Source organism: Rhododendron vialii, chromosome 5a, assembly GCF_030253575.1.
Source record: "Rhododendron vialii isolate Sample 1 chromosome 5a, ASM3025357v1".
Lineage (NCBI taxonomy): Eukaryota > Viridiplantae > Streptophyta > Magnoliopsida > Ericales > Ericaceae > Rhododendron > Rhododendron vialii.
Window position 1 is genome coordinate 26,159,013 of NC_080561.1, and position 26,082 is coordinate 26,185,094.

Sequence of the window (26,082 nt, forward strand, 5' to 3'; positions counted from 1 at the left end):
CAATACACTTTTTGGTAAGCATGACATCACTTTGTGGTAGGGTCCACATCATTTCAACCAATAGGAAGGAGGGTAATGTTCACCCTCTTAAGTGGAGGGTGAACAAAACTCAACTCGGAATTGAAGTGACCAGTGTGGCAGTGTTTAAAAAGCTTGCCTAAGTGCGAAGCAAAGCGAGGCGCAGTTCATGTGCATCAATATGCTGAAGCGAGGCGAGGGTGGCAAAGTGTGTATAGCATGCGCCTCAGGGCTAATCGCAAGGCGCATGAAGAGGGCGCTTCTGTATCCACTTACAATAATCTTTGTGTTCAATCATACTCATTCAATTTTTAAGAGCACGCTTCATCGCTTAGGCTCCAGGGGTCCTTGGTGCTTCGATTTGCCCCGGGCTTTAAAAAAACACTGGAAGATAATCTGATTGTAACTTGAAGAGCAAATAGGATGACAAGAAAGGATCGATGAACTAAACGAGAGAGTGGAGTCAGGTAGCGGTTGGTCAAGCTTGGCTTGAGAAGTTAACGAGCTTCAATCAAGCCCATCACGAGCCGTTCTTGTAGCTTGTTTTACATCTATTTAATTTGGCTTGCGTTAGAATAGTGTTCTGTTAAGTTACCAGTTGTACCAAAGCTTGAGCTATTAGGAAGTGGGTCTAACAATTTTAATTGAAGTGTTAAACTATTCAACACCCTCCCTCATGTGCAACCTTATCTTGCACGTGGAGATGCAAACATCCATAGATAGAGCGGAACATAATATCAAGGGGAGAAGCAAAATGTGAACGAGGAACAAATGCAAAGGGAGAGACTTGAACCAAGACCTCTCCCAATGTAAGTTATGATGCCATGATAAGTTACCAATTGTCCAAAAAGTTTAAGCTATTAGGGGCACAACTAGTGACTACCAACTAATGCAGAATGGACTTCCTGGCGAGTCCACTACTTATCGTGCATTAAGACTACCAGTGTACCATGTTGAAAACGTGTGCCCCCTGGTGTGAGGTGAAGACAGTGATGCCTAGGCGCTTGGAGGTGCTCTGCCGCCACGCCAATACCCCTTGGCGTTTGATTTGGCGCCTAGGGAGGTTTGGTGGCCGCCTAGGCAGCCTTGGCGGCCATGGGGGTCTCGGCGGCCTTGGCGGGGCTTGGCGGCGTCATCGGCGTCTTTGGAGGCCTTTGGCGGCCTAAAATGTATAGTATTAAACTAATGGAGATCAAGTTTTGGAAGGGTATGGAGGAGAAGAGTTAAAGGAAGGAGATGAACTTTGAACTTGGCATTAGGGATCTCCGATCTCGTTTATTTCTACTTATTGTCTTATTCAACTTATTTGCTAGTTGCTACTACTTTAATTCATTTGGGTTTGTACATTAAACTTTGCATTATGGTTATGTAGAACTTTGAACTTGCATTATGGATACATAGAATATAGTTTGATTGGTTAATGGTTTGTTAAAAAAAAAAAAAAAAACGGCGAATTGCTTTGCGCCGCCTAAGCGGCTTGGCGCTTGGAGGTGGGTCTCCGCCCTACTAGTGCCAAGCGCCATTTAGAACATTGGGTGAAGATACGAGATGAGTTAAATTTCTTCTCTCTAATTGCCTTAGGTTTTGACTGTGTCGTTTGGTTGATGGTATCACAATAAATAAAAGCTCTAAATCATTCATTGAAAGCTATCTCGTTTATGCCTCTTTCTACCCATAATTCTATGAGAAGACCTCTCTTGCGAGTTTCGTCCACTCACTTCACCATAATCTTTGCTCGCTATTGAGTTTTACATTTTCCTAGAGTAATTAAGTTGGGTTGTCTAGAGTTGTTACAGTTAACTAGTTCTTTGTAGGCAGATATAAAATGAAGTGAGGGTATGCATAGCGTGTCCACCCTTTAACATTTGATAACATACTTGCATGTACATCAAGTTTACAATACTAGAAAAAGAGAAGAATTATATATTGAAATCTTAATAAACATATTTACAAGAAAGGGGTATATATACCCAAGAGAATGAAACATAAAAGGAAAGAAAATAAAATCAAATGACTAATATTATGGGATTGCATATCAATTAGGACTAATATTATGGGATTGCATATCAATCAAATCCCTAAGAATCCGGGCCAACGATCAAGCCGGATATGATGTGATTCCAACACTCCCCCTCAAGCTGGAGCAAAGATATCGATCATGCCCAGCTTGCGAAGAGTGGTCTTGAGAAGAGATGATGGCCCTATTGGTTTGGTAAGAGCATCAACAACCTGTTCAGCAGATGAAAGAAACTTAGTAACAATAATTCCTGATCTCACTTTTTCTCTAATGAAATGAATATCAACTTCAATATACTTTGTTCTTTCATGGAGGACTGAATCAGAGGCCTACATAATAGCTGACTTGTTATCACAGTACAGTGTGGAGGGCATACATGCAGGAAACCCCAATTCTGCAAGAATGGAGTGAAGCCACAAGATTTCATAGGATCCCTGGGCCATTGCCCTGTATTCTGCCTCAGCAGAAGATCGAGAAACCACAGATTGTTTTTTACTTTTCCAAGAGAGACGATTGTTCCCATAGAATGAGCAAAAACCAGATGTGGACCTCTTATTTGTCATGGACCCAGCATAGTCAGCATCGGTGAATTTTTTGAATCATAGAACAGACTAAGACCAGGACATGACTTCAAGTACCGCAGAATATGATAAACAGCATCTAGATGAGAAGTGCGGGGGGAATGCATAAACTGGCTAACCAAACTCACTGCAAAAGCCAGATCTGGTCTAGTGCTAGTTAGGTAGATGAGTCTCCCAACTAGCCGTTGATACATTGACGTATCCAGTAAAAGATCACCAGATTCAGCGGATAATTTTACGTTTGGGATAGGAGTGGATGCAGGCCTACAGCTTGTCATCCCAGTATCTCTCAAGAGATCGAGAGAATATTTCCGTTGTGAAAGGGAAATCCCATGCCTAGAGTGAGCAACTTCTATGCCCAAAAAGTATTTTAAGTCTCCCAAATCCTTAACATCAAAAATTGAGCTAAGGTTCTTCTTTACTTGTACAATCCCTGACCTGTCATCCCCTGTCAAAATAATATCATCCACATATACAGACAGAATCACACACTCTCCTTGGGAATTGCTTCGGATGAAGCAAGTGTGGTTAGAATGACATCTTGAAAAGTTCAGTGCAAGTACTACATCACTGAACCGATTGCTTCAACCCATGCAGAGATTTTTGTAAACGACACACTTTGCCAGAATATGCCCCCTCAGCTTGAAAATCCGGGGGGGGGGGGGGGGGGGGGGGGGTGTTCCGTATAAATGACCTCATCTAAATCCCCATTCAGAAAAGCATTATTAACATCCATTTGGTGTAAAGGTCACGAATAAGACGCGGCAAGGGAGATAAGCAAGCGAATTGTAGTGAGTTTTGCCATTGGAGCAAAGGTGGCAGTGAAGTCCTTCCCTGGAACTTGAGTAACCCTTAGCAACTAGCCGAGCTTTATACCTATCAACAGAACCATCAGCTTTCTGTTTCACAGCAAACACCCATTTGCACCCAACTGTTTTCTCCCCTTTAGGAAGAGCCACTAAATCCCAAGTATGATTTTTCTGTAAGGCACCCATTTCATCTTGCATAGCAGCCACCCAATGGGGACTCAACATAGCCTCCCCGATAGACCAAGGAATGGAAATAGAATCAAGCTTCCCAATGAAAGCCTGAAAAGGGACGGACAGTGCACTATACGAAATATGATGCTCAATTGGGTGATTAGTAGATGAAGAAAATGAAAAACGGTCAGGGGGTCGACGGTCTCTAGTGGGGTACTGCCGGGAAGGGGAGGAGAGAATAGGTGGAGGAGGCACAGTACCTTCATTCAAAGGGGATTCTTGCTCAAGGATATGTGGGCGACGACTATACACAAGCTCTGGTGTACCTGTAACAAGAGTATCCACAGTATCGAGAATAGGAACAGGACTCACAGTATCGAGAATAGGAATAGGATTGGGCACATCCTCACTAGGAACTGTAGGGGAGGAGAATTTAACAGAAGTTTGATTGACAAAGAAAGGAGTATCCTCCCAAAAAGTCACATTGAGAGAAATTAAAATTCTACGAGAAGAAGGATCATAACACCGATATCTTTTAGACGTAGAGGAATAACCCATGAATGCACACCTAATGGAATTGTTATCCAATTTTGTTCGAGAAGGACTCCCATTCTGAACAAAGCAAACACAACCAAACACCTAAGGAGGGATAGAGAATAAGGGTTTTTCGGGCTGAAGAATAGAAAGAGGAGATTTTCCACCCAAAATCCGACTAGGAACACGATTAATCAAGTAAGTAGCAGTAAGAACCTCCATATGCCAGAAGAGTTTGGGAACATACATGCCTTGGAGAAGGCATCTCGTGACACCCATAAGATGACGGTTTTTTCGTTCAGCAACACCATTATGTTCCGGGGTATGGGGACAGGTGAGTTGCTGGAGAATACTATGTTTGTTCAAGTGAGAAACAAGGTCACTTGTCACATATTCCCCCCCCCCCACCCATTATCTGACCTCAAACTCCGAACCACAATATTGAACTAAGTTTTAATCATGGAAAGGAATTGGCAAAAAATTTCAAACACTTCGAATTTTTTCTTTAGAAGATAAACCCAAGTGCACCAGGAAAAGTCATCAATAAATGTAACATAATACCGATGACCAGAGAGAGCAATTATAGGAGAAGGCCTCTATACATCAGAATGAATTAAATCAAAAACAGCTGGAGCACGATGCATTCGAGGAATATAAGGCTTATGACATTGTTTGGAAAGCTCACATACTTCACATTTAAACTTAAATTCTTGACAAGCAGAGGAAAAAATTGGAAACATTAAGCATAAATACTGAAAGTTAACATGCCCCAATCGAGCATGCCACATTGATAAGTCTTTAGAAGAAACAAAAATAGGAAAATCAAACACAGCAGAGGTGGTAGCTTGTAACACAGGATAGGGGGGTCACCAAAGTAGTATAGTCCATCACGCTCATATCCTTTGCCAAAAATCCTCTTCGAACTCCGGTCCTGCAAAAGACAACAATCGGATAAGAAGCTGACAACACAATTAAAGAATTTTGCGAGACGACTGACCGACAAAAGATTGAAGGCTAATTGAGGAACATAAAGGACTGACGATAGAGTAATATCATAGGAGATTCTAACGTCCCCCTTACTACTTATGGTATTAACTGATCCGTCAGCCAAACACACAGAAGTTTGATTGGAAGCCAAAGGAGTAGAAAATAAGGATAACTCACCCGTCATATGGTCATTAGCACCAGAGTCTAGAACCCATGAGGGAGTTCCATAGCGAGCATGAAATGTAGTGGGAGTACCTGAGGCCAAAGTGGTAGTAGTAGTTGTGGAAGGCATAAGAGCCGGAATAGATGTGGGCCTCTGAGACATTAACATTGCTACCTGAGCCTGAAGTTCAGCAACAACTGAAGGATGAGAATTAGAGGCCTCGACAGTGGCTGCAACTCTGGCTGGGGGTCCAAACTTTTTCTTGAACTGAGTTTTTAACTCTGGGTGAAGTTTCCAGCAGGTGTCTGTAATATGTCCGGGATCTCCACAATGATGGCAAGTTTTCTTACCCCCAGTAGGACGAAAACTCGAAGAAGCGGCAAATGCCATCTGATCAGATACAGCCCCAACAGCTGGTGATGGGGTATGAGTAGAAATAAGACGCCTATGCTTATCACCATCCACAATAGCAAAAGTATCCAAAAGAGATGGCAGTGGTGAAGTATTGAGAATCTGACCACAAAGGTTTTCAAAATCTGTCTTGAGACCTATAAGAAAGAAATAAGTGTGAAGACGATCCATCCTTTTCACGGCAACATCTGCTGTTGCCTCGAAATCACTAACTGGATCATACTGGGCTAACTCATCCCACCGCACCTGCAAGTATCCAAAGAATTCTGACACAGACAAACCCAAACTCTCCTGAGATGCACGGGAGATCTCCTGATGTAACTCAAATATACGAGCTTCGTTATGAGAATGAGCATACATTTTTGTCAAAGCTTTCCAAAGGCTGTCTGTCGTCTCATGATACATAAACATGTTGAAAATAGACGGTTCCATAGAGCTAAAGAACCACCCAAGAATAATCCAATTATCAGTAGTATCCCATTGTTCTACTTTGGGTTCACCATCAGTGGTACAAGACATTTTACCCAAGAGCCAGGGCATCTTGCTGTGCCCCCCCACAAAGAGACGAAAAGATCGAGACCAAACAGCAAAATTTCTGCCATTCAATAACACACTTAACAACCTTACCACCAGGCATAGGCGGAGACAACTCAGGCTTGATTACAGACGCACCAACTGATGACTCCCCACCACCAGTGTTTTTACTTCCATCAGTCATTGTGAAGGCAGCACAAAAATAAAGACAATAAACCTGGTGGTGATAAAGAAAGCGGGCTACACACTAATCTGTTAGCCCAAGAAAAGTAGAATAGAAAGGGCACACAAGGCCTTTCAACAACATCAACAAGTCACACATGTGACCAACTGTGACCTAAACGGATCACAACAATCAAATAGAGAAGAAAACCCTAGGTTGCTGTCAAAAGAGCAACTGGTGGAGAAACTAGGGCAGCAGCGTGGAGAGGTCGGCTCTGATGCCAACTAGAAAAAGAGAAGAATTATATATTGAAATCTTAATAAACGTATTTACAAGAGAGGGGTATATATACCCAAGAGAATGAAACATAAAAGGAAAGAAAATAAAATCAAATGAAAAATATTATGGGATTGCATATCAATTAGGACTAATATTACGGGATTGCATATCAATCAAATCCCTAAGAATCCGGGTCAACTATCAAGCCGGATATGATGTGATTCCAACAACAATGTTATCTTTGATATAAACTTCTCTAATTATTACTAGTCATCGTATTTTCGCAGATTACTATGGTGGATAATTTAAACATCTTTTCTCGGTAGTAATTTTTTTTTTAAAATTTGGTGTTTCTTGTTTAATTCTTCTTTGGTTTTTGTTTTCTCAGATCACTGTTTCAAATTCCAATCCCGACATAGTCATGGTTGGTTTTCGTGTCCATGTGGGAAATACATCAGGAAACGATATCCCTTCTGAGATTACTATTTTCCAGAGAGTGATAAAATTAGACGAGGGCATGCGGTCTTGGTATGACATTCCATTCACAGTGGCTTAATCACTTCTTGCTGATGAAGAATATACAATTTCGGTTGGACCGACCTTTAATGGCTCCACATTACCGAGAATAAACTCGTTAGAAGTTTATGGTCGAGCTAAGGATGAATTTGGCTGGAAGGAGAAGATGGACTCAGTATTGGATATGGAAGCTTGTGCTCTTGGTTGTAATTCCTCAGCTGCAGGATCAAGGAAAAGGTGTTGTATCACGCAATCTGCTCCAGTTCAGGAGCAAGTGGTTGCAGATGGCCTTAAGCTTTTGTCTAGGTTCTATTCACTGTGTAGGTCACAAGGATACTCAAAGGTTGACGATGTAAAGCTGGAGCTGAGCAAGCTAAAGTGCAATCAGTTGTTAGAAACAATATTTGAAAGTGATAAGGAGCCTTTGTTGCAGGCTGCTGCTTGCCGTGTCTTGCAGGCTGTGTTCCCTAAAACGGATTTGAATCTCCAAGTAATTACCTGTTCATACTTCTCCTTGTTTTATGTTCCCAATCCTTACCTTTCTCTTTTTAGAACATTTACTTTTGTTCTTTCATACATAATCTCTATACTTCTTAACACATTGTGCCTTCTTGGAGTGGTGAAATCCACCATCATTCTGACTTCAAGGCTGGGAGTTGGTTGTACCACAGCAGGGTGGATTATTGAAGATCTCACCGCCCAAATGCACGCAGTTTCTAGGTTTGCATTGAACCGCCGGTCAAACTTGGCCGCCTTTCTGGAAACAAATGGTAATGTTGCACATATCCTTAGTCATAATTTTCATTTGTACTTGTGCTTGACTTTGCTGCTCGACTCAATATGTTTTTTTAATGTAAGTTAACGTTTTTGTAACCATGATGCTTCATGTCGAAATTTCGATGGTTTGTTGTTCAATGGCCTTTCTTTATGTTGTGGTGCTCCTCGTTGTGCATTGGTGGGTTTTGAGGACTCTGTTTCTTCCCTGGCCCCCTTTACCCACACTTGTTGCTTCCTTGCTGATATTCTTTTGTCTTTATGGTTGGGTTGGGGTAAAGGAGAAAGGAGAAAGGGGGGGGGGGGGGGGGGGGGGGGGGGGGGCGCGCCTTTTGCTTTTGTGAAGGTGAATTCAAGGTAGTACTACTTATACAAGTGCATATTTCGAATCTTTTTTTGAAGGACAGGACTTTGTTCTGCGCCCTGGTCATGACTAGTCTGACCTCACTGGGTGAGTAAGGACTGACAGGTCTTCTCTGATTTGATTTTTGTGTCGTCATTTTAACTGCATCTTGCACGATTCATGTGCTGACTAGGTGCATCCAGCCCTCCCATTTCATGGTAATAGTTACAAGCTGCTGTTTATGGTAAATAGTTTTATTTTGATTGACAATGAGCACATCCATCCCTCGTCATATATTTGCAACTTTGATGGTAATATTTATCCTTATGAAATGGCAATCTTCACTTGTTCAGATGGTATATTGTTCTTAAAGGAGTTAGTAAGCGTACCACAAATCTGTTTGACTTTGTGGTCGGATTTGTGCCATGGCAAGATGCCATTCATTGATGAATAGTAGGATGAAGTTTACTCTCTTCTGTAGTATGATACCATCTATCTATTCTACTATATAAAGGGAGAGCACCACTTTGGTGTCCCCCTTTTTTGAAGCCATGTCATGTATTTTCCTTTTCCATAAATGCCCTCTAAAAAAATAAAATCACAATACAAAACAGTTTACTGTGGGATATATTAGACATTTCAACACCAAGAAACCACCCGAAAACAGTTACCACCCCACTACATGTCCTACTCCACAAACCGCACACCTTTCTCTTTTCTTCTCCCCAAGTTCTGAAACTCCTTCAATACGGAAACAAATAAAAAACACAATGCAATTCTGTGAATTCTTCTTTTACTCAGGTACAATACTAGCCTTTGTGTTTTTACTTTTCGTTCGTTTTTGTATTTACACTATCAGTTTACAAGTGGCTTCCCATTGAACTCACGTGTCACTTTCATCCTTTTGTACTCCTTCCAACTAGTCTTCCACTTTTTCTACTTCTTTTACTTAATCTAATTCATGCTTCCTTTTTTCTTTTCCATTGACAATTGTTTGAGCAATTATGCTACACATAAAATGGTACGGGGGAAGGTAGCGGTAAGGTCAGTTTTTGTATTGGCATTTTTTTTTTTTTTGCAGTGAATAACAAATTTCCAAATGAGTTAAAAAAGGAGTCAGAAAATTTAGTTTACAGAGAGAGGCTGAGTCTTTTTTTTTCCCAATTACAGTATGATTTTTCGAAGTACGCTAAGTTTGAGGAAGAACAAATTCCGTGTATACGTCGTAAAACTAGAGGCCGGGCCACATGCGATGCATGTGCAAGTCGAATTTTGGAAAATTTTGCCCAATAGCTTCCCACTTAATATTTGTTTGATCAAATTTGGCCAAAATTAGACTTGCCGGCCTCTGGTGTACCTAATGTTGAGTAGTTCTCATAAGGCTTACTTGAGAGATGTCTTTTGTTGTGTCCCATTTTGGCAACTCACTGGTTGATAAGGATTAGTTGAGCCTACGTAGAACTGTGTTTCCATTTATAATTATAGTCTCGACGGGTTTTCCAACTGTGTCAGCCATGGTTATTCTATTAGGTACCACCATGTTAAGTATCTTGTTCTGTAGCTATGTTACCAAGACACGACGAAAACCTTGCGGAACGTCCTATTGTGGAAGTGATGTGTAATTTGCAAGTGTGAGGACACCCCTCACCTCAATAGCTAGCTTTTGCTGTTGAGTTTTACTGAAAAGAGTGAAGTTCCTATTCCTTGCCTTGTCATGATTGCTTGTTTCGTGTTTGTGAACTTCATACCAATCTGCCATAGTCATTCCAGAAGCGTTATAGTGATAATTGATGAGTTGGTCTGAAAGTCTTGACATTAAGCTTTACAACTAGAGGCAGTTGGCTCTAAGTATGTCTAATTGGTGCTTTAGTTCAACCGCTAGAAGTCTGCATGCATGAATGGCTGTAACAACTAAATTATAGTATATGTGACTGTTGCTTTATGGCAAGTTGGCAACCTGTAATAGTCTGCTTGAATGGGACCCAAGGCCGGCTTAAGGCCTGCACTCCTTGTCTTAAAGGCCCAAAATGGAGTCCTTGCGAAATGGACAGCCATTAAAAGAAGTATCATTGTCAGAAGGCCCAGGATAAAATAAGTTGGGAAATGCTCAGAAAAAAGAAGACCTTGTGCTGAAGCCCCGTTCGTGAAGGCTGGGATAACCTTCTTAATTATCCAAAAGGGGAAGAATTTTTTTTGCAATGACTTGGAGTGGAAAGGCTGGAATAGAACTTGCCTTATCCAAACAACAGAAGAACTTTCGTGTTCAAACACTCGCAATAGTATGAGGCTTAGTTTGCTCGTTTGGGTTCTTATTATTATTTGAATGCAGAAGGCTCCAATATGAGGAATCGCCTTCAATCCTCCTGGCATTTATCTTTTTACTTGTTGGTTGAACTTCTTGGGTATGCGGACGGCTTTTATGCCATGCTACTTGAATATGGACCACATTTAATCTAAGTTTTTCTTAGAAGATGGTAATATCTTATTACTTGTTGATGTCTTGTAGATGGAATAGGAAGATAGTTGAACAAAGTTGTTGATAATTTTTATTCTAAAGACTCTGAACCCTAGTTAGGTCTGGATAATGAATGCATAACCTGCCCCTGCTCAATTTGGCTTTTCCTGAAAGCCGCCGTTGGGGTTGGAAGGGAATAATATGTGGCTATCCAGGTTTGAAATTTGGAATGCTCTATGTCGTCACAATGTTAAAATCAGAAAGGTCAACATTTACTTCTGCATGTTAAGTATATACAGTATGTACTAAGTTATCTGCTTTGTGTTGGTAATCTGGTCGCCTTATGCAAGTTCAGAAGTGGTAGATGGGTTAATGCAAGTATTGTGGGGAATGTTGGACATAGAGCAATCTGACACACAAACTATGAACAACATCGTTATATCCTCTGTGGAGTTAATTTATTGTTATGCTGAGTGCCTTGCTTTTGCATGGGAAGGATCCAGGAGAGATATCTGTTGCCCCTGCTGTTTCATTATTGAGAAACTTCTGTTCTCCAATGAGGCCGTTTAGACATCCTGCAGGTATCTATATGTCCTTAACTGCCTGTTTCTTGTCTCTGCTTTTGATTTATTAAATTAATTGCTCTCTCTCTCTCTCTCTCTCTCTCTCCAGCTTGGCTATATCTTCAAGGTTGCTTCATATGCCATTTCCAAAGCAAACTATGTTAGGTGCAGATGATGCGGTGGAGAATGCATCACCTATTCTTTTGCCTGCTGATGTGACAACCTCAGCTGGTGGAAATACTCAACATGGTTGAAGAAGACTCTATTACATCTTCTGTCCAATATTGTTGTGATGTTTGTTCCACTGTTCCTATACTTAGGAGAAGATGGCATTGCACTGTTTGCCCTGATTTTGATTTATGCGAGGCATGTTATGAAGTGCTAGATGCAGACCGTCTTCCTCCACCACACTCTAGGGATCATCCAATATTTGCAATTCCAATTGAAGTGGAAACATTAGGTGGGGAAGGCAATGAGTTTCACTCGACAACAGATGATTTCAGTGACTCAAGGTTGTTGCCAAATGCAGCTGAAGTAAACAATCAAAGTTCTGCCCCATCGATTCATATGCTAGAACCCAATGAATCTGAGGAGTTCTCCACTTCCGTGATAGACCCAGTTACAATTTCAGCATCAAAAAGGGCAGTAAATTCGTTGCTTATTTCTGAACTTCTTGAACAGCTGAAAGGGTGGATGGAAACCTCCTTTGGGGTTCGGGCTATTCCTGTTATGCAGCTCTTTTATCGATTATCATCTGCTGAGGGGGGACCTTTTGTTGACAGCTCAAAACCAGAGAGCTTAAATTTGGAGAAATTAGTAAGATGGTTTTTGGATGAGGTTAATCTAAACAAACTGTTCAGTTTTAGGGTAATCGTAATAGGGAGAAATCCATTAGGGTTAATTTCATTCAACGTAAAATATATATATACAAGCTGTATAATAATCGCACTACGGTCCTAGACACTTAAACTAATTAGATGATAAAACACATAATTACACTAGATACAAATAGATCCATCATCTAACATTCCCCCTCAAATTGGTGCGAATATATCAATCAAGCTCAACTTGAATATAATAGGATAAAAACTCTTGCTACCTAACCCTTTTGTGAATATATCAGCTAATTGATCTTCAGATCTCACAAACGGCATACATAACAAATCCTTGTTCAACTTTTCCTTGATGAAGTGTCGATCAATCTCTATGTGCCTCGTTCTGTCATGCTGAATAGGATTATAAGCAATGTTAATGGCAGTTTTATTGTCGCAGTAGAGTTTCATTGGAACACTGTCAGCAAACCCCAAATCACATAACAAAGTTTGGAGCCACAAGAGCTCACAAACACTATGAGTCATAGCTCTATATTCAGCTTCTGCGCTAGACCTGACGACTATCGATTGCTTTTTACTTCGCCAGGTAATCAGATTACCTCCAAGGAAAGTGCAATAGCCAGAAGTAGAGCGCTTATTATCCACAAAATCAGCCCAGTCAACATCAGTGAATGCCTCTAATCGCAAATGGTCATGATTAGAAAACAAAATTTCTTTTCCTAGAGCTGATTTCAGATATCTCAAAATACGATAAACTGCATCTAGATGTAAAGTACGAGGATCATGCATAAACTGACTAACAACACCTACTGCATAAGTAATATCTGGTCGAGTGTGGGCCAAGTATATTAGTCGACCCACAAGTCGCTGATACCTCTCCTTATCAGTACGCTCCCCTATATCTCCACTAAGATGATGATTCGCCTCAATAGGAGAATCTGTAGGTCTACAGCCCAACATACCTATTTCTTTCAAAAGATCAAGTATATAATTGCGTTGGGAAATAAAGATACCTCTATTAGACCTCACTACTTCCATTCGAAGGAAGTATCTCAATGATCCCAAATCCTTAATCTCGAACTCTTGAGCTAGACGAGACTTAAGGTTATGAATCTCAATCACATCATTACTTGTCATTATTATGTCATCAACATAAACAATAAGGACATCAATCTTACCATTACTTCGCCGGATGAACATCGTATGATCTGCATGGCTCTGCTTGTAACCAAAACTCAATATAGCCTTAGAAAACCTGCCAAATCAGGCTCTAGGTGATTGCTTCAGCCCATAAAGTGCATTCTTTAATCTACACACATTTTCTTCACTTGCAGAAGAAGAGAAACCCGGTAGAATATCCATATAAACTTCCTCCTCTAAATCACCATGGAGGGATGCACTTTTCACATCAAACTGTTGAAGAGGCTAATTTAAGTGGGCAACATATGAGAGGAGAGCTCGCACAGAATTTATCTTCGCTACCGGAGCAAATGTCTCCTCATAGTCAATACCATAAGTTTGAGTAAAACCTTTGGCAACAAGCCTTGCCTTGTATCTCTCAACTATACCATCAGCCTTTTGCTTAATAGTGAACACCCACTTGGAGCTCATTGGTTTCTTCCCTCCTAGTGACAATAGATCCCAGGTGCCATTCTTTTTCAAAGCTGTCATCTCTTCTACCATAGCTCTTTTCCACTTAGGTATCTTAAATGCATCATGCCAATTCTGTGGAATAGATAGAGGAAAGAGAAGAGACAAAGACATGGTATGAAGGAGACAAATGGTCATAAGAAACAAACTGTGAGATAGGATGTTGAGTACAAGATCTAACACCTTCTTGAATAGCAATAGGAAGATTGTTAGGATCCAAAGGAGGAGGTTCAATAAGAGAAGAATCATTACCAGAAGAGTCAGCTGAGGAATCTGGAATTGGAGTGGATGATTGTGGTTGACAAGGTAGTAACGTACATGAAGACTTTACATTTTTCCGTCTAGCATACCTCTATAAGCTAGCTCCATGCAGTCGTGCAGGTAGTTGTTCCTCAGTGTCACCATCAATATCATGTGTTTCCCTTTCAAGAGATACTTATTCCTCTCCAGTGTTTTCCTTCTCCCCCTCACTTTGATCATAGAAAAATTTCTCCCCCTCACTATGATTATAAAAGGTAAACATCTCTTCCTCCTGCTGATGCTCCCCCTGAAGAGATGGTTTTGAGAGAGAATAAAAAACCTTTGTTTCCCATAAAGTAACATCCATAGAGACAAATATCTTTCTCGAATAAGGATCATAACACTTATAGCCTTTCTGGGTAGGAGAGTACCCAACAAAAATACTTATGGGCTTTATGTCCCAGCTTGCCCCCAGAAGGTTTGGGGGCATGAACAAAACACACAACCAAACATCCTAGGTGGAAGAGTTGTAACCCGACAATTGTTTGGCAGGGTGTTTTAAAATTAAGGACACTGGATGGCATACGGTTGATAAGATACGTGGCAGTTAAAATAACTTCTCCCCATAAATTTTGGGAACATTCATAGTGAACAAAAGGGATTGTGTGACCTCAGCAATATGACGATTTTTACGTTCAGCGACTCCATTTTGTTGTGGAGTGTCAACGCAAGTCGTCTGAAAAATAATACCATTATCATCTAGATATGTCCGAAAAATCTTATCAATATACTCAGTTCCATTATCACTCCGAAGAATTTTAATATGTGTATCAAACTGAGTGCACACCATCTTAAGAAAAGATTTGAAACAGGAAAATACTTCATTTTTTGACTGGAGTAAGTATACCCATGTGACACGAGAATAACAATCAATAAAAGTAACAAACCATCGATAGCCCTTTAAAGAAGTAACAGGAGAAGGACCCCAAACATCAGAATGGATAACCATAAATGGAGAATCACTTCGTTTATTAATAGGTGCATAAAAAGAGCATTTATGTTTCCCAAAATCACAGGCTTCACAAAAAAACTGATCCCTAGGACAATATTTAACTAAAGTAGAAAAGAGTTTCCCTAGTATCCCAAAAGAGGAATGACCCAATCTACCGTGCCACCAATATAACAAAGAAATAGCGGAACTCATATCTGCCTGTAGAGCTTGTCCACATGATAAAGATGGCTGAGATGGATGAGGTGCATGCTCCAGATAATAGATACGACCATGTGCTTTACTACAGCCAATCACCTTCCCCGTTTTAAATTCCTGAAAGACACAGTGAGTAGGAAAAAATGTCATAGAATAGTTTTTAGAATGGGTAAAACTACTAACTGAAAGAAGGTTAGTAGCAAAGTTTGGAATATGGAGGACTGAAGAGAGAGAGAGAGAGAGAGAGAGAGAGAGAGAGAGAGAGAGAGAGAGAGAGAGAGAGAGAGAGAGAGAGAGAGAGATAGATAGATAGAAGAAGAATAGCGAACGAAACATTTTCTTGAAATAGCAGAGAACGACCCATCGGCAATTCGAACCTTATCCTTACCAGAACAAGTAGAATAGGAATCAAAAAAAGAGGAACAACCTGTCATGATCTGAAGCACTAGAATCGATAATCCAAGGAATACCGGAGGAGCCAGTAAATGCACTAACTGGAATACCTGAATGAGCAAAATAGGATGCAGTAGGAGCTGCTGTGGAAGTAGGAGCTATAGTAGAGGAACAATCAGTCCGAGCCATAAAACGCTTGAGAGCTTGCATCTCCCCCTGAGAGAAACTGCCAACAGAATCAGAAGGTATCTAGAAGGTGATTGAACTCCTGTACTGAACCCAGAATTAGGCAAGGTAGCAAACTCTGAAATATGTGCCTGAGCCTGAGAACGCCCGGGACCACGACCTCGACCTCCACGTCCACTGTCTCGCCCACGAAAAGGATGACCATGTAATTTCCAACAGAAATCCTTGGTATGTCCAGTGTTATGGCAATAATCACACACATACGGTCTATGGTCCCACTAGTAGTACCAACTTTTTACTGCCAGACCCAAACTGTCCTTGCGGAATAGCAACCAAGGCAGAATGATTAGAAGTAGGAGCTTGTAACATAGCATCCATTTTGCTCTCCTCCTGCTGAACAATGGCATAGGCCTCTCCCAAAGGTGGAAATAGAACACGACCCAACACTGGCACTCTAATTGGATCATACTCCACATCAAGACCAACAAGAAAGTCATACACGCGCTCTTTCTCTATTCTTTTTAACCAAGCACCAGCATCAACGGAGCAGACTGCCTGAAACTCCTGATAGTAATCAAATTCTTGTCAGGCCCCACTGAGATCAGCAAAGTAAACAACAGATCGATTGTGTTGATCCATAATACGAAGTCGCTTTCGCAACTCAAAACACTGAGCATCATTGCCCTGCTGAGAATAAGTTTGTTTGGCAATAGTCCAAATCTGATATGGAGTGTTAAGAAGTAAGAAAGGACTACGAATATCAGCCTTCATAGAATTAAACAACCAAGTCATGGCTAAAGATCGATGAGACTTAAACGTCTTAAGTTCATCATCAGTAGTAGACTCAGTAACAGAGCCTTCAATGAACTCAGACATCCCTTAGTTTCAATAGCTAATGTAAAAGTACGAGACCAAAGTAAATAATTTGTGTCATCTAGTTTGATGGGACAAATATCTAGTGGAGAGTTATCCAGAGTCCCTACACGACTCAACTCATCTTTGCCACTAGCGGAAACTTGTTTTTTCTCTTCTGACATCTTGAAAGCAGAACAATAATGCCAAATAAACAATGTTCCCAGCAACTTTAGAACTCCAAAACAATAAATAAAGGTTTCAATAGCCCTAGAACCTCAAAAAAATCAACTAAATACCTTTTGGATTTGACTAAAACAGTGCTAAAACTTTGTGAGAGAAGAAAAAACAGATCTGATTGGTGAGAAGAAATGACGGCGACAGCAACAAATTTGATCGACGACAACAAACAGCAGCAGCGACAAAAAAAAAAGGATCAATGGTGATGGCAAGCCCCGACTGATCGAAGCACTGTTCACGCGGATTACTGTTCACAAAACACTGTTCACGTGAAGTACTATTCACGCAGCAACGAGAACGGGCGTCGTAGATCGCCAGGTTCTATCGCTCTGATACCATGTTCAGTTTTACGGTCCTAGATACTTAAACTAATTATATGATAAGACACATAATTACACTAGATACAAATAGATCCATCATCTAACACAAACCTTTTGCAGCCAAAACTCGTTCTTCTTTTGGAGAGGTCACTATCCTTGTTTTTATGTTCTTTACTTTAATGCTCCGAAATTGGCATCGGCTCAACTTAGATGTTTTTGTACCGAAATCCAGTGGAGCTACAGATACAAATGACAGAAGTGTCATCCATGTTCTACCTTTGTCTTCAGTTCCTTCCTCGTCATCGTTGGATGATCAAGAGAAAACTGAATTTGCTGCTCAGCTGCATCGTGCGTGTGGATCCCTTGGGCAGCAAATTTTTGTTAATTATCTAATGGATATCCTGCAGTAGCTGGTGCATGTTTTTAAGTCCCAAACTGATAGCTTTGACAATGGGAATGGTGCAAACCCTGGTTCGGGATGTAGGGCTTTGCTAACAGTCAGAAGAGAGCTACCAGTGGGTAACTTGTCTCTGTTCTTTTCAGATTCATATGCTAAATCACACAGGACGGACATATTTGCAGAGTACCATAGCTATTGTTAGAGAATGCTTTCCGTCTGGTTTACAGTTTGGTTAGACCAGAAAAGCATGACAAGGCTGTGGAGAAAGAGAAGGCATCCAAGATATCTGCTGGCAAGGATTTGAAACTAGATGGGTATCAGGATGTTCTCCGCAGTTACATCAACAATCCCCATACAAGTTTTGTGAGAAGGTACGCAAGGCGGCTTTTTCTGCATCTATGTGGTAGAAAGACTCACTATTACAGCGTTCGAGACTCTTGGTAGTTCTTGAGTGAAGTTAAGACGCTTTCCAAATACATAAATAAATCTGGTGGCTTTCAAAGTACAATCCCCTCCGAAAGGAGTGTTAAGATAGTGAAGTGCCTGTACTATAGCCGAAGTAGCTACTGCACGGCCTCGGAACTGGCAAAAGTATTGTTTGAGGCATGGAGATGTCTTGCCCTTTCTGATGGATGGTATATTCTGTTTCGGGGAAGAGTCTGTTATTCATTCTCTTAAACTTCTGAATTTGGCTTTCTATACTGGAAAGGACATGAACCACGCCTTACAGAAAGCCGAAGCGGGACACAGGAACAAGTTTGAACAAATTAGGAGTGCAAGCTCTGGAGTCCAAGAAGAAGAAGAAAGGAGAAGACGGTGAATCTGGTTTGGAGAAGTCTTATTTAGACATGGAGGCAGCTGTAGACATCTTCATTGCCAAAGGGGGAGATACCTTGAGGCCATTCATTGATTGTTTTCTGTTGGAATGGAATTCAAGCTTTGTACGGTCAGAAGCCAAATGTGTTCTCTACGGCGTCTGGCATCATGGAAAGCAGTCATTCAAGGAATCCTTGTTAGCGTCTCTCTTGCATAAAGTGAAATGCCTGCCAATGTATGGCCAGAATATCATTGAGTATACAGAACTTGTCACCTGCTTGTCGGGGAAGCCTGATAACATTTTGAAGCAAAAGAACACTGAAATTGTAGCTGATGCTTGACCCCTGATGTGATTAGGTGCATCTTTGAGACACTTCACTCCCAGAATGAGCTTTTGGCTAATCAGCCGAATGAGCTTTTGGCTAATCAGCCGAATTCACTTATATATAACACTTTGAGTGGTTTAGTGGAATTTGATGGGTACTATCTCAAGAGTATGCCTTGTGTTGCTTGTAGCTCTCCTGAGGTGCCCTATAGTAGGACGAAGCTAGGAAGTTTAAAATCAGAAATGAAATTTATAGATAATCGAATCATAATGAAATGTACTGGGAGCTATACCATCCAGAGTGTGACCACGAATGTTCACGATGCTCGTAGGTCCAAATCAGTTAAAGTCTTGAACCTCTACTACAACAATAGGCCTATGGCTGACTTGTCCGAGTTGAAGAATAATTGGTCGTCATGGAAATGTGCGAAGAGCTGCCACCTTGCTTTCAATCAGACTGAGCTAAAAGTGGACTTTCCCATTCCAATCACTGCATGTAACTTCATGATTGAGTTGGATTCTTTCTACAAAAATCTTCAAGCTTTATCCCTTGAACCGTTGCAGTCGTCCTGTCACTGCCCGGGATTTGTAGTATTTGCCATGAGAATGCATATCAATGCAGGCAATGTCGCAATATCAATTATGAGAATCTGGATTCTTCCTTGTGCAATGAACGTGGGTATAGCAAATATGGTCGCTTTGAATTTAATTTCATGGCAAAGCTGAGTTTCATTTTTGATAGTATGGAAAATGATGAAGATATGAAGCGGGGACTGATTGCTATAGAATCTGAATCAGAAAATGTTCACAGGAGATATCAGCAACTGCTGGGCTTTAAGAAACCTTTCCTTAAGATTGTGTTAAGCATTGGTGAGAATGAGATACTCTCAGCAAAAGGATTCTGTGCAGCAAATGATGGTCTCTTTGCCGGAACCTTCATGTAAGATAAACCGTAAAATTGCACTTCTTGGTGTCCTATACAGTGAGAAATGCAAAGCAGCTTTTGATTCTGTTAACAAAAGTGTGTAGACACTTCAAGGGCTTCGACAAGTTTTGATGAACTACTTGCATCAGAAAAATTCTGATAGTGCAGTTGCATCATCCATATTTGTGGTATCCAGATCACTAAACAATTGCTATGGCCGTGCTTCTACATTCGTTACACAGTGTCTGGAAATACTGCAGGTGCTATCAAAACGCCCAAACTCAAAGAAGCAACTTGTTTCTGCTGGCATTTTATCCGAGTTGTTTGAAAATAATATTCATCAGGGTCCTAAAACTGCTCTTGTCCAAGCCAGGGCAGCCCTTTGTGCTTTCTTAGAAGGTGATATAGATGCGGTGGCCGAGTTGAATAGTTTGATACAGAAGAAAGTCTTATACGGCCTTGAACATCATCGTTCAATGGACATCGCCCTGGCTACCCATGAAAAGCTGCTGTTGCTTTCAGAGGTGTGTTCTTTGGCGGATGAATTTTGGGAGTCAAGACTGCGAGTTGTCTTCCAGATGTTATTTTCTGCAATTAAATTAGCTGCCAAGCATCCTGCTATTTCTGAGCATGTTATTCTTCCTTGCCTGAGGATTATAGCTCAGGCATGTACTCCTCCAAAACCAGATGCGACCGACAAGGAGCTAGGAATGGGAAAGCCTGCCTCTTCATCAAATGAAAACAACTTAAATCCTTCTGCACATTCCAGTGGTCTTGTTAGTGGGGGTAAGACTGTGCCTGAATCATTAGAAAAGAGTTGGGATGGTTCTCAAAAGACTCAAGACATCCAGTTACTGAGCTACTTAGAGCGGGAGAAGGAAGCTTCATATCTTGATTTTGTTAGGTGGCAGTATAAAGTTTGCCAGGCTGTGAAGGGAGGTCAGAGGTCTCGGCCACAGATATATGACTACATGGCTTTGAAATATGCCCTTAGATGGAAGCGCCTTGCTTGTAAGACCAAAAGTGAGTTTACATCATTTGAGCTGGGCTCTTGGGTTACAGAACTTGTATTGAGTGCTTGTTCTCAATCTATTAGGTCTGAGATGTGTATTCTGATTTGCTTACTTTGTGGCCAAAGTTCTTCACGGCGGTTCCGGTTGTTGAATTTACTAATGTCATTGTTACCAGCAACGCTTTCTGCTGGTGAAAATGCCGCTGAGTACTTTGAAATGCTCTTTAAAATGATTGATTCTGAAGACGCCCGTCTTTTCTTGACTGTATGTGGAAGCCTAACTACAATTTGTGAGTTAATTAGCTGAGAAGAGGGCAATGTTGAATCCCTGGAGAGGAGCCTACATATAGACATTTCAGTGGGCTTTATTCTTCACAAGCTTATAGATCTCCACGGAAATTTTTTGGAGGTTTGCAATATCAGATTCAGGTACTAGTAATTTGCATGTTTTGTATGTAGAGAATTTGTTCTTCATTAGCCATTCTTTAATTTGATCTTGATGCCAGATTCATGTGGGAGAAGTTGCTGTCTCAAGTCCTTGAGGCCTTCATCATTGTCCGAGGCTTGATAGTGCAAAAGACAAAGTTGATTAGTGATTGTAATCGTCTTTTAAAGGATCTTCATGATGGTCTTCTACTGGAGAGCAACGGAAATAAGCGGCAATTCATACGAGCATGCATTAGTGGTTTGCAAATCCATGGAGAGGAGAGAAAAGGACGGGCTTCTTTGGTATGTAGGATATTCTTTGTGATCTATCTTTAACAGTTTGTTTCTTACTCCCTCCGTCTCATTTTAAGTGACTTCTACAGGGAATTGAGCTTTTTAAGAATTCAAAACTTAATTTCCAAAATTAACCTTAAAAACTGTGAAGTTAATTAGATTAGATGTGTTTAAATTGTTTGTCTTGCAATATGGATCTCAAAAAATATGTAATATCGATCTTGATAGATCTCAATTAGTTTTATTATACAAAGTTTTTAAAATCGTGATAAATGTTATAAATTGAATCATATTGTTGATCTAAAAATAACACAAATATCAATAATGGTCAAACCAATTGTGATGAGAAGAGTAGTTTTGAAGGGTAAAATTGGAAGTTTGGCATGTTTTGATGGTTATTTTCAGAAAGTGGACACTTATTTAGGACATCCCAAACTAGAAACACGGACACTTAAAGTGGGATGGAGGGAGTAATTTTTTTCTCCTAGATTTTTCAGAAACTTAGAACTCCTTGTGACAACCAAGTGAAGTCAATTTGGGAAAACTGTTTGCCATTACAGATAGAATTAATTGTGAAGCTTAGCTTTTGTTGAATTCATAATATGTATCAAGTATGCCTCTTGTGAAAACTGTTTTAGTTAAAGCTTGGGCTAATTTGAGAACATTCTTTACATTGTTTGACAAACTACCACTGTTGGATGGCCGCCCAGTGATTCATTATTAGGTTCTCCACTGTCTCTTCATGCTTTGGGAATGCTTTTCTCAACACATTTTGCGCATAAATTAACAAGTAGAATTGATTGATTACTAATGTACAATTAAATTTCAACTGTATTTTCAGTTTATTTTGGAGCAGCTATGCAATCTGATCTGCCCTTCAAAAGCGGAGCCTGTATATCTTTTGGTTCTGAATAAGGCACACACTCAAGAAGAATTTATCAGGGGATCAATGACCCAGAATCCTTATTCCAGTGATGAGATTGGTCCTTTGATGCGTGATGTTAAGAACAAAATCGGTCACCAGTTGGATCTATTAGGCTTGATAGAGGACGACTATGGTATGGAGTTGCTAGTAGCTGGAAATATCATCTCTCTTGATTTGAGCATTGCTCAAGTTTACGAACAAGTTTGGAGAAAGTCAAATAGCCAGTCTTCAAACACCACTAGTAGCACGTTGCAATATGCTAATGCTGTCACATCAGCCCGAGATTGTCCTACAATGACTGTTACTTATCGCCTTCAGGTTTTTTTCTGCAAATTTTAGTGCCTCTGGCATTGTTTGTCGTTTGTGTTTCAGAGCAATTTGAAGAGGAAAATCTTCTTCTTAAGTTTTGTGTAGATAACTGGCCAATGCATATTTCTTGAACATTTTTTTGTCCTCTGGAATCCGTACCTACGGGTGTTTTCAAGTATGTCAACCCTGCCATTCAATGCTACGTTACTGCCTTTCTTCCCCATTTTGAAGCATATGTAATTCAAGACGCAGACACTATTAGGACCATAGCATGTTTCTTGGATTGCTGACACGACATGACACTTATCGACCACTACAAAATATGTGCCTGTCACTTTTTTGAGTTGGACGCTTGGGGGATACTCATCGTAGTCACTTAGATATCGACGACACATTATCTATCTATTCTATTGATAAAGGATAAAGGGGGAGCACTGTGTGGTGTACCCTCTTTGTGAAGCTGTATGGACTTTTAAGTTTCCTAAATTGTCCCCAATCTTTATTATATTTACACTGTAATTGTGTTGTGTAGAATAACTGCTTTGGACAAAATAGTAATTCAATCAGAAAGCACCTCATCATGTAACCGTTTGTATTTTCCTTATTTTTCTCCACACATGTAGTGTGTGCCCCACTTCTAGCAAGGTTCTAAAAGTAACTCATCATAATTGTGCGGGAATGCAATGGTTAGATATGTTGGTGTTTAAGTTAAGACTTAAGACCTGTTGTTTTAATTTCAAATATTGTTATTCTCATTATCTATGAGCATAATATGCATACATATCACCTATAGAAAGTTTTAGAATTCTTGTGTTGAACATGTTGTCTTACATCTTAAAAATGGCATGCTGGCACTTCTGTGTGTCTTGGATGTCCATCTCCATGCTACTTAGGGCATATAACTACACTGATGTTCTCAAAGTTTAGGCACGTATCATTGTTTTTCATTCGCAATCTCTTTAATTGGTTCGAGTATTTCAGTGGTCTTGCTTTGTATTGTGCTGATTTATATTGAAATCATGTTTAAGAAGCTCTCTAGTCACTATAAAATTTCTTGTCCCATAGCTCAGCGAGAAATTCTGATATGGAAAAGTGTTTTGATGTTCTGCATCGCACTTAATGTTCCATTTTGCAATTTGGCAGGGGTTAAATGGTGAAGCTACTGAAGGAATGATCAAGGAGTAGGAGGAGGATATGGAGGAATCTCAGGATCCAGCAGTTGAGTTTTCAATTGCAGGTGCAGTCCGGGTGTGTGGTGGGCTTGAAATCATTTTGGGCATCATTTATGTATGTTGATACAAGTTTCTCCCTAGCTTAGTCTGCGATTATTTGGACTTTTGATGCTCTATGTCAACTGGATTAGTTTTTTTATTAGGTTGAAAAATTCACAATTTTCACTTTTTCCTATTTTCTAATTTTTTAAGTTAAGAATTTTTACATTGCATTGCTTTTAAATCTTGTTCGGTTGGGCAGATTGCTTATTTGATTACTCACAAATTTCCCACCTTTTCTCCTCCAAATAAGCAAATAAGCAAGGTGGATGAAGCAGTTTTGGTTATTGCATATTAATAGGAAATAAGCAAATAAGACTTGTGAACCTTTTGGGGCCTTATATTTATTATGTGATGAATATATTAGTATTTAGGCATCATTATTTTTCTTCTTAATCGCTGTCCTTTTTGACCTTATAGTTTTCTTCGTAACTTTCTTGCTATGCATTAAAACGTACTTTGTGTTTCCACGATTGTATTAACATTGGATCTAAACATACAGCATTCATGGGATGAATTGAAGTCAAACCAAGAGCTGTTGGCTGTGGTGCTTAACCTCCTAATGCTGTGCTGCAAGATAAGAGAAAACAGAAGGGCCTTATTAAGGCTTGGGGCTTTAAATGTACTCTTTGAGATAGCTCGGCATGCTTTCTCCGTGGATGCCATGGAGCCAGCTGAAGGTATTCTTTTGATCGTGGAGAGCCTGACACTGGAAGCGAATGAGAGTGATAACATTAGCATCACAGAGAGAGTTCTTACAGCCACAAGTGGAGAAATTGGTGCTAGTGAGTAGGCCAAGAAAATAGTTCTAATGTTCCTAGAAAGGTTGTGCCATCCTTCAAGCCTTAAAAAATCAAATAAACGGCAGAGGAACACTGAGATGGTTGCAATAATCTTGCCTTAACCTACGGTGAACCTGCAGTAATGGATGCACTCGTCCAGCATTTTGAGCCTTACAAGACTGGAGTGAATTTGATCGGCTGCAAAAAATAGCACTTAGAGAATCCAAAAGATGAGAGCAATGCGGAGCAAGCAATCAAACAGAGTTTTGCAATGGAGAACTTTGTTAAGAGTCTCGGAGTCACTGAAGACGAGTTCATGTAGTGAGAGGTTGAAGGACATCATTTTGGAGAAGGGGATTACTGGAGTTGCAGTTAGACATCTGAAAGAGAGTTTTGCATTTACAGGATAGGGCGACTTTAAATCAAGTGCTGAATGGGCATTTGGTTTAAAACTTCCATCTATGCCACTTATCATGTCTATGCTGAGGGGCTTGTCAATGGGGCATTTGGCCGCCCAAAGGTGTATTGATGATGGGGGAGTCTTGCCATTGCTTCATGCCTCTAAACATGAAATTCAAGTAGGGTTCTTGGGCTTCTTTAAGAGTTCAACCGAAAACCTTGTAGGGTTCTTGGGCTTCTTTAAGTATTCAACCAAAAACTCAAATTCAACTTGCAATCAACTATCTAAAGCATGAATTCAACTACTAAAACATGAAATTCAACATAAAGAACATGAATTCAAGAATAAGGAGTATGAATTACCAAGTTTATGCTTCTATTCAAACCAACAAGATTTTCCCCTAATTTTCTCATCTCTCTCTCTCTCTCTAACGTAGCGTAGAAGTGATAGGAACAACGAAAAGAATGCATGTTTACTCTCTTTTGTTTTTGTCGAAATACTTTGATTGATATTTATTCTTCTCACAATGAGGTACAATATATAGACCGAATACAAGGTAAAATAAGGAAAGAAAATAAAATCAAATCAAATCCCTAACTGATCCCTAATTGATTCTACCTAATCAAATCCCTAATTGATTCTACCAAATTGAGTATCTTTCTAATTACATTCAATACATTAAATACAGTCAACACTCCCCCTCAAGCTGGAGCATAAACATCGTTCCCAGCTTGTGACAAATAGTATCAATGGAAGTCTTGGGAAGTGCCATGGTGAAAATATCAGCCAGTTGAGAACCTGAAGGAACAAAAGGAGTGCTAATATCTTTAGATTCCACCTTTGACCAAATGAAATGACAATCAACTTCAATGTGTTTGGTCCTCTCATGGAATACTGGATTATTAGCAATGTGGATAACAGCTTGATTATCACAATATAGAGGAGTAGGACCATGTAC

At 40.2% G+C, this 26,082-nt stretch overlaps 1 protein-coding gene across 1 annotated transcript in view; it reads left to right on the forward strand.

Moving 5' to 3' along the window:
- LOC131327741 (auxin transport protein BIG-like) overlaps positions 1-25,512 on the forward strand; it is a 38,051-nt gene extending 12,539 nt beyond the window's left edge. The window contains 19 exon segments of the mRNA XM_058360877.1: positions 7,056-7,953; positions 11,111-11,336; positions 11,428-11,562; positions 11,564-12,172; positions 17,331-17,827; positions 17,830-18,184; positions 18,186-18,380; positions 18,382-18,785; positions 18,788-19,342; positions 19,345-19,663; positions 19,665-21,146; positions 21,224-21,446; positions 22,279-22,680; positions 23,815-23,958; positions 24,445-24,841; positions 24,844-24,897; positions 24,900-24,934; positions 24,936-25,010; positions 25,012-25,512. Coding sequence (XP_058216860.1) covers positions 7,056-7,953; positions 11,111-11,336; positions 11,428-11,562; positions 11,564-12,172; positions 17,331-17,827; positions 17,830-18,184; positions 18,186-18,380; positions 18,382-18,785; positions 18,788-19,342; positions 19,345-19,663; positions 19,665-21,146; positions 21,224-21,446; positions 22,279-22,680; positions 23,815-23,958; positions 24,445-24,841; positions 24,844-24,897; positions 24,900-24,934; positions 24,936-25,010; positions 25,012-25,419 — 7,413 coding nt within the window. The 3' untranslated portion in view covers positions 25,420-25,512.
- Positions 25,513-26,082: the final 570 nt, after the last annotated feature.